This window comes from Vigna angularis, chromosome 11, assembly GCF_016808095.1.
Source record: "Vigna angularis cultivar LongXiaoDou No.4 chromosome 11, ASM1680809v1, whole genome shotgun sequence".
NCBI classification, from domain to species: Eukaryota; Viridiplantae; Streptophyta; class Magnoliopsida; order Fabales; family Fabaceae; genus Vigna; species Vigna angularis.
Genome location: NC_068980.1, coordinates 14,826,315 through 14,842,714, shown reverse-complemented (window position 1 = coordinate 14,842,714; position 16,400 = coordinate 14,826,315). Strand labels below are relative to the sequence as shown.

The window sequence follows — 16,400 nt, the reverse complement described above, 5'->3', positions numbered from 1 at the left end:
CTGAACCGATCAAATTTTGATTTGAAGGTGTTTCCGCGCTCGCTGCACCAAGGGCTTCAGTTTGAACCGAACGTTTTTTCATTCCGACCGGTAAGTGTTTTTTTTTCCTTTTCTTCAACCGTTCTTGAACCTAAGCCATGCAACTTGCTAGTTGCATGTTACTGGTAGCTTTTTCGTTAGTTTCTCTGTCCCTTCCAACTCTAAGAAATGTGCTCTGCACCAATTTTTAATGGCTTATAGGTGCTGTCAAACTCGCCTCTGTGAGGAGGTACTGCTAGAGCGTTCCTAGGAGTGGTACTGTTAAGCTTTCCAGGTAAGGGGAGCTAATTATTTTTGTATGAATTTATTTTATAAAAATATATGCATATGAATGTTGAACTGGTGTGCTCTTGTGAAACTGTTTTATAACTTTTATTGTATTGGGTGTTATAACTGAAACTGTGAAATTGTGCATGTTGTGATGTGATGAATTTAATCTGTTTTGAATGAGTTTGTTGGTTGAAATTGATCTTGTTGGAAGGTCTGGAGTACGGGTTCTGTAATTGCATGTATATGGGTATTAAATAGATGTACAGGTACTGTTTGAGGTTGCTGTGAGAGAAAGTGAAAATATTAAAATTAGGCATTTCAGATTTAGAACATAAAAGAACAGAGTAGATAATTTAAATAAATTAATTGTTAATTATTGAGAGCATTTCTTTGTTGGTAGGATAGAGGAACCTTAACAACCTGAGTTGGCACATCCCTGATCATAGAGCAGCCCTAGGCTGGTCCAGTCAGTTGTACTAGTCATATGTGTTGGCGTCGAAGGTGCGTTTGATGCGTTCAGACATCTGGGTCCTCTCCGATGACCAATTGGGGTAAAGAAAGATCTCTACTAGGATGAAAATAAAATAAAACAAGTGTATTGTAGATGCATAAAGTTATCATGTGTTAATTTCTAATCAATTATAATTTTAGGAAATCAATCACTGTGCGTTTGGAATTTAAAGTAAGGATTCATATATAAATAAATATATATATATATATATATATATATATATATATATATATATATATATATATATATATATATATATATATATATATATTAGTTTAGTGGTGCGTTGGTATTTCCAAACAATAACTCCAATATCCATTTTGCACTTTATGATTTATACGGTCGGCAGTTAGTTATGATTAATTTAGAATCCAAAGTAGCCTTGATTGCAGCAAAACAGGTGCCTGAAGAAAGAGTTTGATATGCTTCTAATATAATATAAATATGTATATTTACAAGATACTGTACGTGTCATATATATATATATATATATATATATATATATATATATATATATATATATATATATATATATATAAAATAAAGTAAGGATAGTTGTTTCTTATATTGAAACGTGAGTGTTAATCAATAATTATATTACTTGTAGGTATGTATAAATTGATGCATTTTATGAGCTGTTATGGGTTAGTTGGAGCGGTTTGGTTCTTGGTATGGATTAACTTAGATTCAATTGTGGACATGTTATTTTTATAATTTGTGAGTGGTGAGTAATGTATATTGTTGAGATTGTGTATATGTTGATTGTGGCAGAAAGTATATGATTATAAAGTGATGAAAGTATGATCCAAGTTGTAAATCAAGTTCCATCTGTGTAGGATCTCTTAGTGAGATCCTTAGTGTTTTAGAATGAAAGTCGGAGCTTAGTCTTGGGGGTCATTCTGAAACTCCAATGGCTAATCATACTCAAGTAGAGGGATTAATCCATGTAGTGAGGAGTAGCAGGAGGTCTTAGTCTTGGGGGCTTCCAGTATGCCTCAGGCCCGGAACAGGCTAACCTCGTAAGTGTGGCAGGGTGGGGAACCCAAGTTTCATAAGTCACCACGAGTGCAGGACCCGTCATAGCTCGACTATCATTCTAAAGTCTGGACGAGTCAAGTCTAGAAGATAACATGCTAGGATGTATGCCTTAAACTTCTTTGATTTAAGTTAACTCAGGTATGTTATGTGCTTGATATGATGCATGCTTTTATATAATTAGCTCACCCTTGCTTGTTTATGTGCTTGTTGTATATGTTTTCTTTTGCAATGATCATCCACTTGGATGTGAGCAGAGGAAGATGAGGTTTCTTTGGAGGCAACATTGGAGAGAAATGAAGATGATGATGCAGCTTAGACTCACTAGGAACTCTTAGTTCTCTTATGTCATTTTGAAGAACCTTGTTATGTTTTAAGTTTCAAATTCTGGACATATTTTGGAATACTCTAGTGCTTGAAGTTTTAATTTCTTAGTAAATTCTAGAAGACTGTAATCCTATAATACTTTAAGTACATCTCTTAACTGCTTTCTAATATTATAAATTGGTGATGTCTTTGCATATATATATCTGTTATATATTTGGGATGTCACATTTATGGTATCAGAGTAGTTTCTTTCCTAAGAACATCTCGTAGGTTGTGTGTATGCATGGCTTGTACTTGTGTACTCTTAATCATGTTAGGTTAATCGTCCTTATTTCTTTGAATGGACTGATGGTCTTTTCTCGCTATGTGAGCAGAAAAGATGGCACCTAGGCTTCCTCCTCCTCCACCTCCTCAGTCGGAGCCCTTTGAGTCCAATGCTCGACTGAAGGCCATACTTGAGGCACTGCAGCAGCAGAATGCTGCCTTAGTGCAACAAAACACCATTGCTCTACAAAGTTTAGAAGCTGCAAGGGTGTCAGTTGACAATGCAAGGATGGAGACTGATAACACCCAAAGACAACTCATGCAGATGCTGGCTAGAGGTGTACCCACTCCCAGTGCTACCTCATCTGCTGCTCCAACTCAAGAGTGGACCTTGGAGAGTTTTCTCCAACACCATCCAGCCAGGTTTAATGGAAAGTGCAGTCTTGATGAAGCTGATCACTGGTTCCAAGACATGGAACGTATCTTTGAGGCGAAAAGGTGTCCTGATGAGAGAAAACTGGCCTACACCCAGTATTTGCTAAGAGGAGAAGATGACCATTGGTGGAATAGCATGAAGATGATCTTGACTAGAAGAGAGACTCCTATTACCTGGGAGTTATTCAGGACCAAATTTTACACTGAATACTTTCCAGACAGTGTGAGATTTGCAAAAGAAGTGGAGTTTCTGGAGCTAGCACAAGGCAACAGATCAGTTTCTAAGTATGCGGATCGATTCAAACACCTTCTCCGCTTCAACACCATGACGGTAGATGAAGACTGGCAGTGCAGGAAATTTGAAAATGGGCTGAGGAAGGATATAAAGTTGTTGGTGAAGGGGTTGCGCATCAGAGAGTTCTCCGCTTTAGTGGAGATGGCCCGTGATATGGAGAAGACCAAGGGAGAACCAGAAAGGCCACAGAATCAGCGGATCCAACCACTAAGGGTTGGAGGACCTGCAGTATCGAGGGGTGGATCCAGCTTTAGGACGACCCCTTTCTCTAGACCTACCTTTTCTGGGTCCAGGGGTTCATCATCTCAGCCTTCAGTATAGCAGGGGCAATCCAGTTTTGCCAGCCCAGTCCGATGCTTCATGTGTGGGGGACCACACCTCCAGTCTGCGTGCCCTCAGCTGATAGGGTACAAGAGGTGTAACATCTGCAGACGGGACGACCATTATGCTAGAGATTGTCCTACAGTCAGGAGGACAGGACCATCGCCACGCCCATCGGGGAGAGTAGTACATAGAGGTGGCAATGTCAGGCCGCAAGCAACAGGGAGAGTTTACGCCTTGACTGGAGTTGAGGCAGCCAGTGCAGGTAACCTGATAGTTAGCAGCTGCTTGTTATTTGGAGCTTCATGTGTGACTTTGTTTGATTCGGGGGCGACACATTCTTTTCTGTCCGAGGCTTGTGTGGAGAGGTTGAGTTTGGTTGTCAAAGAGCTTTAGTGCGACCTGTTGGTATCTACACCAGCAGCGGGGTTAGTGAGGACGTCTAAGGTGTGTTCTAGATGTCCTATTGAGGTGGAAGGGCGCAGGTTCAGAGTGAACCTTATCTGCTTACCCCTGCAGGGGCTAGATGTAATCTTGGGAATGGATTAGTTAACTGCCAATCATGTTCTCCTGGACTGCGGTGGAAAGAAGCTAATCATTCCTAATGAAGAGGAAAACTTACTCTTGTCATTTGGTGTGTTGAGGCAAGACCTTATAGAGGGTGCTTTCTGTTTCTTGATCATGTCACACAGGGACGTAGTTCCAGACGTGAACCCTTCAGCTAATGGAGACCTTTTGGTGGTGAATGCTTTCCAGATGTGTTCCCCGAAGAAGTTCCTGGTCTACCTCCTCCGAGAGAGGTAGAGTTCTCTATAGACTTGGTCTCAAGAGTAGGACCAATTTCTATAGCCTCTTACCGGATGGCTCCAGCAGAGTTAGCAGAGTTGAAGAAGCAAATTGAAGAGCTGCTAGAGAAGTAATTTATCAGACCCAATGTCTCACCATGGGGTGCGCCTGTTTTGTTGGTGAAGAAGAAGGATGAAACTTTTAGGCTATGTGTTGATTACAGGCAACTAAACAAGCTCACTATTAAGAACAAGTACCCCTTGCCAATGATAGATGACCTGATGGATCAATTATATGGAGCTATAGTGTTCTCCAAGATAGACTTGCGGTCAGGATACCATCAAATTTTGGTGAAGGCTGACGATGTACAGAAGACAGCTTTTAGATCCAGATATAGCCACTATGAGTATGTGGTTATGCCTTTTGGTGTGACTAATGCTCCAGCCATCTTCATGGACCACATGAATCGGATATTTAGACCATTCTTGGATAAGTTTGTCGTAGTCTTTATAGACGACATTCTCGTCTATTCCAAGACTCGAGAAGAACACGAAGATCACTTGAGGACAGTGCTTGGGGTATTGAGGGAGAGAAAGTTGTATTCCAAGCTATCTAAGTGCGAGTTCTGGATGGAAGAGGTCCATTTCTTGGGACATGTCATCTCAGCTGGTGGAATTGCGGTTGATCCAACCAAGGTACAAGCTGTGATGGAGTGGGAAAGACCAAAGACAGTCACTGAGGTTAGGAGTTTTGTAGGCTTGGCGGGCTATTATCGCCGCTTTATTGAGAACTTTGCCAGGATAGTAGCCCCATTGACTCAACTGACCAAGAAAGATCAGCCTTTTGTTTGGACTAAAAAGTGTGAAACTAGCTTCCAAGAGCTTAAGCAAAGGTTGAAAAGCGCCCCAGTGCTAGTTATTCCAGACACAAGTATACCTTTTGAGGTTTACTGTGACGCCTCTCATCAAGGATTGGGATGCGTTCTAATGCAAGAGAAGCGAGTGATTGCTTATGCCTCAAGACAACTCAAAGTACATGAGAAGAATTACCCCACTCATGACTTGGAGTTAGCTGCAGTTGTCTTTGCCTTGAAGATTTGGAGGCATTATTTATATGGTGCCCAATTCCGAGTGTTTAGTGACCACAAAAGTCTGAAGTACCTCTTTGACCAGAAAGAGTTGAACATGAGATAGAGGAGATGGATGAAATTTCTCAAAGACTACGATTTTGAGCTTTTATACCATCCTGGAAGGCGAATGTAGTATCAGATGCCCTGAGCAGGAAGACAGTGCACATGTCCACTTTAATGGTCAGAGAGCTCAAATTGGTAGAGAGTTTCAAAGATTTGGAACTCTAGGTTGAAGTTGAGCCAGACAGTATTATATGCAGTAAATTTGTGATATCTTGTAGCTTAATAGAGCGTATTAAAGAAGGGCATTTGTTAGACCTCGAGCTTCGGACATCAGCCGCTCTTATTGGTACAGAAAAGGGAAAGGACTTAAACACAGGGACAAATGGTCTCTTGAGGTTTAAGGGAAGGACGTGTGTTCCCAATGATGGAGAATTAAAGAGGCTATTACTTGAGGAGAGTCACCGAAGTTGTTTTAGCATACATCCAGGTATGACAAAAATGTACCAAGATCTCAAGAAGTCATTCTGGTGGTCTGGTATGAAGAAAGACGTAGCCCAATTTGTTGCTTCCTGCCTAACTTGCCAGAAGGCCAAAGTGGAACATCAGAGACTTGGGGGTCTGTTGCAGCCATTGGAAATTCCGGAGTGGAAATGGGATAACATAGCCATGGACTTTGTTACCCATTTACCACGCACTTTCAGGAAGCATGATGCTATATGGGTTATAATGGACAGATTGACCAAGAGCGCCCACTTCTTGGCAATCGACTTGAGAATGTCTATGACAAAATTGGCACATTTATATGTTAAGGAGATTGTGAGGCTTCATGGAGTACCTTCTAGTATTGTGTCAGATAGAGACCCAAGATTCACCTCCCGTTTCTGGCAAACACTACAGAGTGAGATGGGTAGCAGGCTACAGATGAGTTCAGCTTACCATCCTCAAACAGATGGTCATTCTGAGAGAACGATACAGTCCTTAGAAGATTTGTTAAGAACATGTATACTGGATCATTTGGGAGCCTGGGATGAGGTGTTACCATTGGTAGAATTCACTTATAACAACAGCTACCAGGCTAGTATTGGTATGGGGCCATTTGAGGTCTTGTATGGGAGGCACTGCAGAACCCCTCTGTGTTGGTTTCAGGAGGGTGAATCATTATTGACTGGGCCAGAGTTAGTGCAGCAGACCACAGAGAAGGTGAAGTTGATATAAGAAAGGATGAGAGCATCTCAGAGCAGGCAGAAATCATATGCTGATCGGAGGCGGAAACCCTTGGAGTTTGCAGTTGGGGATCACGTGTTCCTCCGAGTGACTCCTACCACTGGTGTGGGAAGAGCTATTCGAGCTAGGAAGTTGTCCCCCAGATAGCTTAGTCCCTATCAGGTCTCGAGGCGCATAAGGCCAGTTGCATATGAGATAGCCATGCCACCTCAGCTGGCTAATTTTCACCCGGTGTTTCACGTCTCACATCTTAGGAGATATGTACCATATTCATCTCATGTCCTAGAAGCGGAAGATGTCCAAGTTAGAGAAGACTTGTCCATGGAGGTACAACCAATTAGAATGGAAGAAAGACAAACCAAACGGCCTCAAGGTAAGAGTACCAGACTCGTCAAGGTCATCTGGGATGATAGAACGGGTGACTCAACCTTGGAATTGGAGGAAGAGATGCGAGAGTCTTACCCTCATCTATTTCCTAGTAAGTTTTATTTTCGAGGATGAAAATTTTATTTGTTGGGGAGAATGTAAGAGCCTGAAAATAATAAGGTTATTGGGCCTTATGTTGAGGCAGTCAGCCCATAAGCTAAGGACCCATGACCTTAGGAAGGGGTTTTCTAAAAATCAGAATTCCTTCATTTTGCCAGCTTTCTTTCTCTCTCTAAAACCCTTGCCCTAAAATTCTCTCTGCCTTCTCTCTAGATTTTCTCTTCACTGAACCGATCAAATTTTGATTTGAAGGTGTTTCCGCGCTCGCTGCACCAAGGGCTTCAGTTTGAACCGAACGTTTTTCCATTCCGACCGGTAAGTGTTTTTTTTTCCTTTTCTTCAACCGTTCTTGAACCTAAGCCATGCAACTTGTTGGTTTCCTGTTACTGGTAGCGTTTCCTTTAGTTTCTTTGTCCCTTCCAACTCTAAGAAATGTGCTCTACACCAATTTTTGGTGGCTTATAGGTGCTGTCAAACTCGCCTCTGTGAGGAGGTACTGCTAGAGCGTTCCTAGGAGTGGTACTGTTAAGCTTTCCAGGTAAGGGGAGCTAATTATTTTTGTATGAATTTATTTTATAAAAATATATGCATATGAATGTTGAACTGGTGTACTCTTGTGAAACTGTTTTATGACTTTTATTGTATTGGGTGTTATAATTGAAACTGTGAAATTGTGCATGTTGTGATGTGATGAATTTAATCTGTTTTGAATGAGTTTGTTGGCTGAAATTGATCTTGTTGGAAGGTCTGGAGTAAGGGTTCTGTAATAGCATGTATATGGGTATTAAATAGATGTACAAGTACTGTTTGAGGTTGCTGTGAGAGGAAGTGAAAATATTAAAATTAGGCATTTCAGATTTAGAGCATAAGAGAACATAGTAGATAATTTAAATAAATTAATTGTTAATTATTGAGAGCCTTTCTTTGTTTGTAGGATAGAGGAACCTTAAAAACCTGAGTTAGCACATCCCTGATCATAGAGCAGCCCTAGCCTGGTCCAGTCAGTTGTGACTAGTCATATGTGCTGGCGTCGAAGGTGAGTTTGATGCGTTCAGACATCTGGGTCCGCTACGGTGACCAATTGGGGTAAAGAAAGATCTCTACTAGAATGAAAATAAAATAAAACAAGTTGATTGTAGATGCATAAAGTTATCATGTGTTAATTTCTAGTCAATTATAATTTTAGGAAATCAGTCATTGTGTGTTTAGAATTTAAAGTAAGGATCCATATATAAATATATATATATATATATATATATATATATATATATTTAATATAATATATATTAGTTTAATATAATATATATATGTATATATATATATATATTAGTTTAATATAATATAAAAATATATATTTATAACGTTACGTATCATATATATATATATATATAATAATATAATGTAAATATATATATTTATAAGATAAAATACTTACTATATATATATATATATATATATTAGTTTAATGGTGTGTTGGTATTTCCAAACAATAACTCCAATATCCATTTTGCACTTTATGATTTACAGGGTGGGCAGTTAGTTATGATAATTTAGAATCCAGAGTAGCCTTGATTGCAGCAAAATAGGTGCCTGAAAAGAGAGTTTGATATGCTTCTAATATAATATAAATATGTATATTTACAAGATATTGTACGTGTCATATATATATATATATATATATATATATATATATATATATATATAATAAAGTAAGGATAGTTGTTTCTTATATTGAAACGTGAGTGTTAATCAATAATTATATTACTTGTAGGTATGTATAAATTGATGCATTTTATGAGCTGTTATGGGTTAGTTGGAGCTGTTTGGTTCTTGATATGGATTAACTTAGATTCAATTGTGGAGATGTTATTTTTATAATTTGTGAGTGGTGAGTAATGTATATTGTTGAGATTGTGTATATGTTGATTGTGGCAGAAAGTATATGATTATAAAGTGATGAAAGTATGATCCAAGTTGTAAATCAAGTTCCATCTGTGTAGGATCTCTTGGTGAGATCCTTAGTGTTTTAGAATGAAAGTAGGAGCTTAGTCTTGGGGGTCATTCTGAAACTCCAATGGCTAATCATACTCAAGTAGAGGGATTAATCCATGTGGTGAGGAGTAGTAGGTAGGGGTGGACAAATCAAACTAAATTGCACTGCACTACTAAAAACTGTATTGAACTAAAAACTAGTTCAGAAAAACTGAACTGCACTAAAAAATAGTTCAGAAAAACTGAATTGAACTATATTTTGTTTTATTAAACTGTACTGAACTGAACTATACTAAACTGTACTAAACTACAAAATAAACTGAACTGAACTACTAACTATACTAATTTTGAACTGAACTATACTAATTTTGAACTGAATTATACTAATTTTAACCAAGAACTGCACTAACTATACAACACTAATAACTACAGCACTAACTAGTAAAATTGCATTAATAAAACTTCACTTCATCCCGTAAATTAAACATGAGAAGAGCAACATTTTGTACAGGAATCGGGAAACTAATATCCTAAATAGCTTGTAAACGCAAAATTCCTAAAACAGCCTTCCAGAGCACTTCAAATTTGATGCAAAAGATTCTGATGTGTTAGCATAACACCTTTTGGATTTCCAATAGTTCCACTTGTGTATATAAGAGTAGCAAAGTCATCAGATTTGATTGCTTCATACATGTACTGCTTCCCTGAAATAACAATGTTTTAGAGAATCAGATCACTGCTCCTTTAGATTATAAATACAAAGATCAATATGTCTCTTCTACTGTAAAATAAGCAAGCACATAATTTCTTAATATGAAATAATAAAACTATTAAATGTAACTCTATTCAGAAAAGAAAGGGACTAAAATGGTGATTGTTCCAAGAACACACAAATGAGAAATATCAAACCTCTAATCACACTTACAAACCATAACAAAGCTCAAACAAATATAGTTTTTGTTTACAATATATTGGCACCATCTCACATTTGCTTATGTTATTATTGTGCTAACAAAAATCTAAAAAAGCAATTTTAAGTTTGTTTGTCTTGAAAAGCTTGTGGACATGTACACATATAAGTTGTGCAGCTAGCAGTTACGAGACATAATACTCAACAGTGTGAATTTTCTACACAAAGTAAAATGTAATTATCAATTGAGCAACAGTTTGAAATGACAAGTTAAAAAGGTGTTATATTGTACTCACAAAATCAACTCCGATGGTGCTTATGTAGCTTTCAATGTATGAATCATCCTGTAGCAAAACATTGAAAAACAATATTGAGCATTTGTGTACTGTTTCCAAGACAAAACAACATGAAAAACAAAGCATTAAGGTTATAGTCTTACGCACATGTACTTTAGATAACTAACAAATTGTGGCAAAACTTCAATCATCAAAATTAATAACAACACTTGAAGGTCCCACTTCATCTTGAGAGGTTATCTCTACAAAAATAAAATAAAATATTTCATAATTTTTTAACACTTAAAATATAAATTCAGAGTTTATAAAAGTGTTGTGATAAACTCTAAAAAGAAATTCAGAGTTTATAAATATTAAAATATAATTGAGTCAACATAGTAACTATTAAGATGCACCTCCTTGCTGTAGTGAATACATAACATATTCTTTGTTAATCAAACAAGGGGAAGAAGGAGTAAGACAGAATATGAAAACAAAAAAGAGGCCTAACGATTCAAGGTTTCAAAATATAATTGGTTCAAGAATATAATAGCCACAAAGATACTCCTCCTTGTTGTAGTGAGTACATAACATATTATTCGCTTAATCTAACAAGAGGAGGAAGGGAGTAAGACAGCATATGAAAACTATAAGATGCATAATGATTCATAGTTTCAAAATACACATGGTTCAAGAAGATAATAGCCATTAAGATACCCATCCCTGCTGTAGTGACTACATACATATTCTGTTTAAGGAAAAATGAGGACTCAACTTCCAAAAAGAATAAGATCAAAATTTTGGTAATCAAAATATATAATATTCACAGCAATTAAAATTAAGTCCAAAATGCACGACATAGTTACCTGGCAATAACCAAGATCAAAGTTGTAAAATGAATAAGTCAACAGTATATCTCGTAGAATATTTACATTTGGATTATCATCCCCTTCATAGAAAGGGATCGATCTATCAATTCTCACCTTCAAAAGCACAAGATAATTAAAACTGCATTAGCATCTTTTATTTGTTCATTTATAGTCATTCAAATTTAAAACCTATTCCACTAGCTTACCACATCTTTCTCAATAAGCCCTTTCCTTTCCCTGAATTTTTTGAATCTTTTAGCCTTTCTCAATAAGCCCTTTCCTTTCCCTGAATTTTGTGAATCTTTTAGCCTGTGCAGAGGATATACTCTACAGAGAAAAAAAAACATTACAAAATTATATTTTGACTTGGCCAACAGCTTACAGAAATAAAGCAGAAAAACAATGTTACAAGAGATGGCAAATACATTATTAGAATTCATAATTAGAGGAAAAACAATGTATAATTTATATAATTTATATATAAGCTTTAGCCGATGAAGAACATGTATTAATTAAGCTTAATGATTAATTGTTAGTTCATTGAACCTTCTAATAGGTCCATATTTTTAGTTTATAAATCTTTAGTGCAAGCAGTTGTTCTTCAAAGGCATGCATAATAGATTTTTAGTGCAAGCAGAGTTCCAAATATTGTTAGTATATGCTGGTAATTTATAAGAAAGCAGAGTTCCCTTAATAGAGAACAAAAATGAACAAAAATTGACAAAAAATATTGAAGAAAAACAATAAAAACTTAAGAAAAAAAATAATCACTCACTAATAATGTATTCCTAACAATAAATCATTAAATAAAATACATAAATCAGAGATAATAAACCTATTTGATTCCTTAAAACTAGAGAAACAATGACAATTAAATAAAATAAAACAAAATTAAAAGGTGTACATGTTTTCTGAAGTATTTTTCTAACAGTATATAATATTATAATCACTTCAAGTTACTCATACTTGCTAGGTTTCTGAATCAATTATACCTAGTGTTCTACCAAGTGTACATTTATTTTATTTCATTTTTCTGTGTTACTGATTACACAAATTGCTTGATTTTCAACTGGTGCATAAACAATTGAATGATTATTAATATCGCTGCAAATGCACAACAAAGTGAAGGAAATGCATAATTTGAGAGTGAGAGAGAAGTAAATTTCTCTGATTTTACCTAATAAAACAGCATATCTCTTCTCCATGATAAAGTAAAAGGGCAACATTTAACTCATAAAATCAGATTTATTTTATAAGAGTAAAAAAAGATGGATATAATTTCCATCAAGTAGTCAAATCCAACTTCTCTCTTTGCTCTAACTGGTTGCCCTTTCCAAATTATCTTTAATGAGAACAATTGTGTCATACAACCCAAATTAATCAAAATTAAAATGGTGAGAATGGAGAGAATATACTAACCTCCAGAAACAACAGGGCAAGAAATTAAAGTTATTGCACCATTATTATCAGTTTTCAAATTCTAGAGAATATGCCACCAATGCTTTCCAAAAGTTTCTCTCCTTGTAAACAAAGCAAAGACAGATAAAAAGAAATCCAGATTTAGAATACAAATTTAGAAACTAAATTATGTTTTAAGCTTTCAAGAGGCATGTTCTAAGGTTTAGACTAACTTCTGTTCTAAGCTTTCAAGAGGCATGTTCTAAGGTTTACCTTTCCCATTATTTGTTTCCATACTGAACCAACCAAGTTTTAAAAAGTTCCCATTTCCAATATCAATAAAAACAATATTTCAGTGAACAACAGACATAAAAATAACAAGCATTGCAAATCAACTAAGATTGTTCTTTTTGTTCTTTATATTCATAGGGTATCAAACTTTAGCGAGAACTTTGAGCTTAGTAGTGTTGTTGACATTGACAATACAATCGTGATTGGCCACACATAGTACACCAATTTTAATTACTGAGATGAAATATATCACTAAGGAAACTTTGATTGGCAAACAATTTTATCTCAGTTTTATCCAAATAACTATTTTGGGAAATCATTTCATACTTTCTACAGCAAAATGTAACAAGAGGCATGTGAGCCTTCGTTTTGGTTTAACTTTTCTAGCTACACAATAATCTTCATAATCAATAAATAGGACAACTACTGGCAAAGCATGGTGTAGTGTTTAACGATGATGCAAGAACCCAATATGGTAATTTAAAACCCTTGTTTGAATAATAAAGTACCTTGGCCACTGAATGGAAGAACCCCAGATGCTCTCTCCACGTACAAGAAATCGTTACCAGATGTCTAACAAAATGTATGAACAACTAAGAATACATTTCAAAAATGTTTGAACAACACAGGAAAAACATTCGTACCTTAGGAGAAGTGTTCTCAGAAGTGTTCGACGATGGTGGTAGAACCTTCGACAGTTCGGCGACGGCAGAGTGCGGCAAAGCCTTCGATAGCGGCGAGCTTTCGACAGCGGCGAGCCTTCGACGACGATGAGCCTTCGACGGCGGCGAACCTTCGATGGCGACGAACCTTCGACAACAGCGAACCTTCAACAGCGGTAACCTCGACGGCAGCCTTCAACAACGGCAACCTTCAATAGCAACATCGAGTGAGTAGGATGAACGAGATGTAAGGCAGAAAGCAAAATGAAGCCGTGATTGGAAAAGCATGTATAAACCTAAACTGTAGTTAACTGTACTTAATATAAAATAGTTCAATATTTTTAAACTGTACTATTAATTAGTTTAATTAGTTTTTAGTTAACTGTATTATTAGTTTTCTAAGTTTAAAAAAGTATGGATTAACTATAGTTTAAGTATTTTAAGTTAACTCTACCTAGCCCTAGTAGTAAGAGGTCTTAGTCTTGGGGGCTTCCAGTATGCCTCAAGGCCCGGAATAGGCTAACCTCGTGAGTGTGGCAAGGTGGGGAACCCAAGTTTCATAAGTCACCAAGAGTTCAGGACCCGCCATAGCTCATTCTAAAGTCCGGACGAGTCAAGTCTAGAAGATAACATGCTAGGATGTATGCCTTAAACTTCTTTGATTTAAGTTAACTCTTGTATGTTATGTGCTTGATATGATGCATGCTTTTATATAATTAGCTCACCCTTGCTTGTTTATGTGCTTGTTGTATGTGTTTTCTTTTGCAATGATCATCCACTTGGATGTGAGCAGAGGAAGATGAGGTTTCTTTGGAGGCAACATTGGAGAGAAATGAAGATGATGTTGCAGCTTAGACTCACTAGGAATTCTTAGTTCTCTTATGTCATTTTGAAGAACCTTGTTATGTTTTAAGTTTCAAATTCTAGACATATTTTGGAATACTCTAGTGTTTGAAGTTTTAATTTCTTAGTAAATTCTGGAAGATTGTAATCCTATAATACTTTAAGTACATCTCTTAACTGTTTTCTAATATTATAAATTGGTGATGTCTTTGCATATATATATATATATATATATATATATATATATATATATATTATATTTGGGATGTCACATATTACATGACTTTAATTTTTTTTTATATCTAATATCTAATGTAGTAATATAATATTAGAAAACAAGATACTATCTTATTGTCTATACCTCCTTTAACACACATATGCATATAGTGTTCTTTTTAAATGTGGGATTTTTTGTCATTTTCAAAATGTGGATTTATCATACTAACCCAGCCTACTCATCTCTCTTTTGTGACACATTTACATAATGTTCTTTTTTTCTTCTTCTGTAAATGTCCCTTTACGTTTACTTTTATGACATTTATCCACAATTTGGCTTTTTGGTCTTTCACATGCGCATAATTTTTTTCTTTATTCTAGTTTGTCTGTTTGCTTTTCTGCAAAAACTATTTTGTTAAAAGAGAAATGATGGAGGTGAAAGACATCCCGGAGCAGGAATTTTAAATTGAGTAATTTGGTTGTTGGCTAACGAATGGGTTTGCTTTGTGCTTAAATCCATCTTGTATACCACTTGTTTGTACTCGGTGAACTAAAAAATTTAGATAAGAGAATGAACTGTTCATGCGTGTTTGAGAGTGATGAAAGGCGAGAAAATGCATGTTCACTTTAGCATAAATGTGATGACGGAAAGATGCAGATTTGTAGGATTGGAGTATTTTTTAACACCGGCTAGAGTGTAGAGATTTGCAAGGATTTACCATACAATATCTAATTTAGCCTTTGCACATTTTATAATTCCAACTCCAATCCTGGTTGATACATCCTAGGAGATGTAGAGAAGTAGAGCCGTGAGATTGGAGATGCAGGGAGACTTGGAAGACAGCTGAAACCAAGGTAGCAGTGGCGGTAGCAGCTGCAGATTGTTGTGCAGACTTGAAATTTCTGGATGGGATCTTTGGAGGTGTGGCAGCAGATTGTTGGTGCTTATGGTGAATGGAGATGGAGGCTAGCTTGGAGAGATGATTAACAACTCAGAAGGCTTCCTAGAGTGGAAGAAGTTGCAATGGAGATCAAGCTAAGAAGTGACTCTTGGAGAAGGAATTTGCTAGACATTTCAGCAGAAATTCTTTACTACAATCCAAAAGTGATTTACAAGCTTTTCCTATGAGATTTTATAGATTAATCTCAAGGCTTTAAGCAAGCAATTTTCACGTTGCAGATCTGGACCCATGTGCTACATGTTTAGCTTCTAAAACACGTGAAAATTGAGTTTTATGTGAAGAAAAACAATTACTAATGCAGCCCCCATATAAGGATAAGTACACCCCTTCTTGTATAGAAATGTCCTTTTTACCCTTCTCCATGTTTTGGCAGATTTGGCATATCTTCTTGTTCTCCAATTTTCCATCCAAAGATAGCAAATAATACTTGACCTTGAGGAGAATATTCATCTTGGAGCTTTTTGGCCATTCCTCTTGTGATGGGTCCTATGGTGTTAGACCTTCTTGTATCATCCCCTCCCTCTTGAGAAGGATTTGCCCTCAAATCCAAAAGATCTTCATCTTCACTATCAAATCCTGCAAAAGGTTTAAGATCAGATATATTGAAGGTAGCATGAACACCATATTCAGGAGGAAGATCAAGTTGATATGCATTGTTATTAATCCTCCTGATCACTCTAAAGGGTCCATCTCCTCTAGGATGGAGTTTGGATTTTCTTAGTTGAGGAAATCTTTCCTTTCTAAGATGAATCCAAATTAAATCTCCTTCATTGAAGATTAACTCTTTCTTGGCCTTATTATGTTTCTTGGCATATTTCTCATTTTGTTGTTGAATTTGAATTTTAACCCTTTGATGT

The 16,400-nt window shown here is 36.4% G+C and overlaps 2 protein-coding genes and 2 long non-coding RNA genes across 4 annotated transcripts; 3 read left to right on the top strand and 1 right to left on the bottom strand.

Moving 5' to 3' along the window:
• The first annotated feature begins 2,561 nt into the window (after positions 1–2,561).
• On the top strand, positions 2,562–3,497 carry LOC108332765 (uncharacterized). Its single transcript, XM_017568072.2, has one exon. It carries the CDS (start codon positions 2,562–2,564, stop codon positions 3,495–3,497), a length of 936 nt encoding a protein of 311 aa, XP_017423561.1.
• Positions 3,498–3,536: 39 nt separating this feature from the next.
• On the top strand, positions 3,537–6,630 carry LOC108332766 (uncharacterized). Its single transcript, XM_017568073.2, has 4 exons — positions 3,537–3,762; positions 4,254–4,413; positions 4,507–5,439; positions 5,694–6,630. The coding sequence occupies exons 1-4, from the start codon at positions 3,537–3,539 to the stop codon at positions 6,628–6,630; spliced, it is 2,256 nt and encodes a 751-aa protein (XP_017423562.2).
• Positions 6,631–7,223: 593 nt separating this feature from the next.
• On the top strand, positions 7,224–14,409 carry LOC108333817 (uncharacterized). The gene is made up of 3 exons (XR_001832607.2): positions 7,224–7,440; positions 7,591–7,663; positions 14,316–14,409. It is a non-coding gene; the product is annotated as an uncharacterized LOC108333817 (long non-coding RNA).
• Positions 9,738–11,433, bottom strand: LOC128194808 (uncharacterized). Its single transcript, XR_008246194.1, has 5 exons — positions 11,378–11,433; positions 11,169–11,285; positions 10,471–10,565; positions 10,324–10,371; positions 9,738–9,821 (listed from the first exon to the last, which is right to left on the bottom strand). It is a non-coding gene; the product is annotated as an uncharacterized LOC128194808 (long non-coding RNA).
• Positions 14,410–16,400: the final 1,991 nt, after the last annotated feature.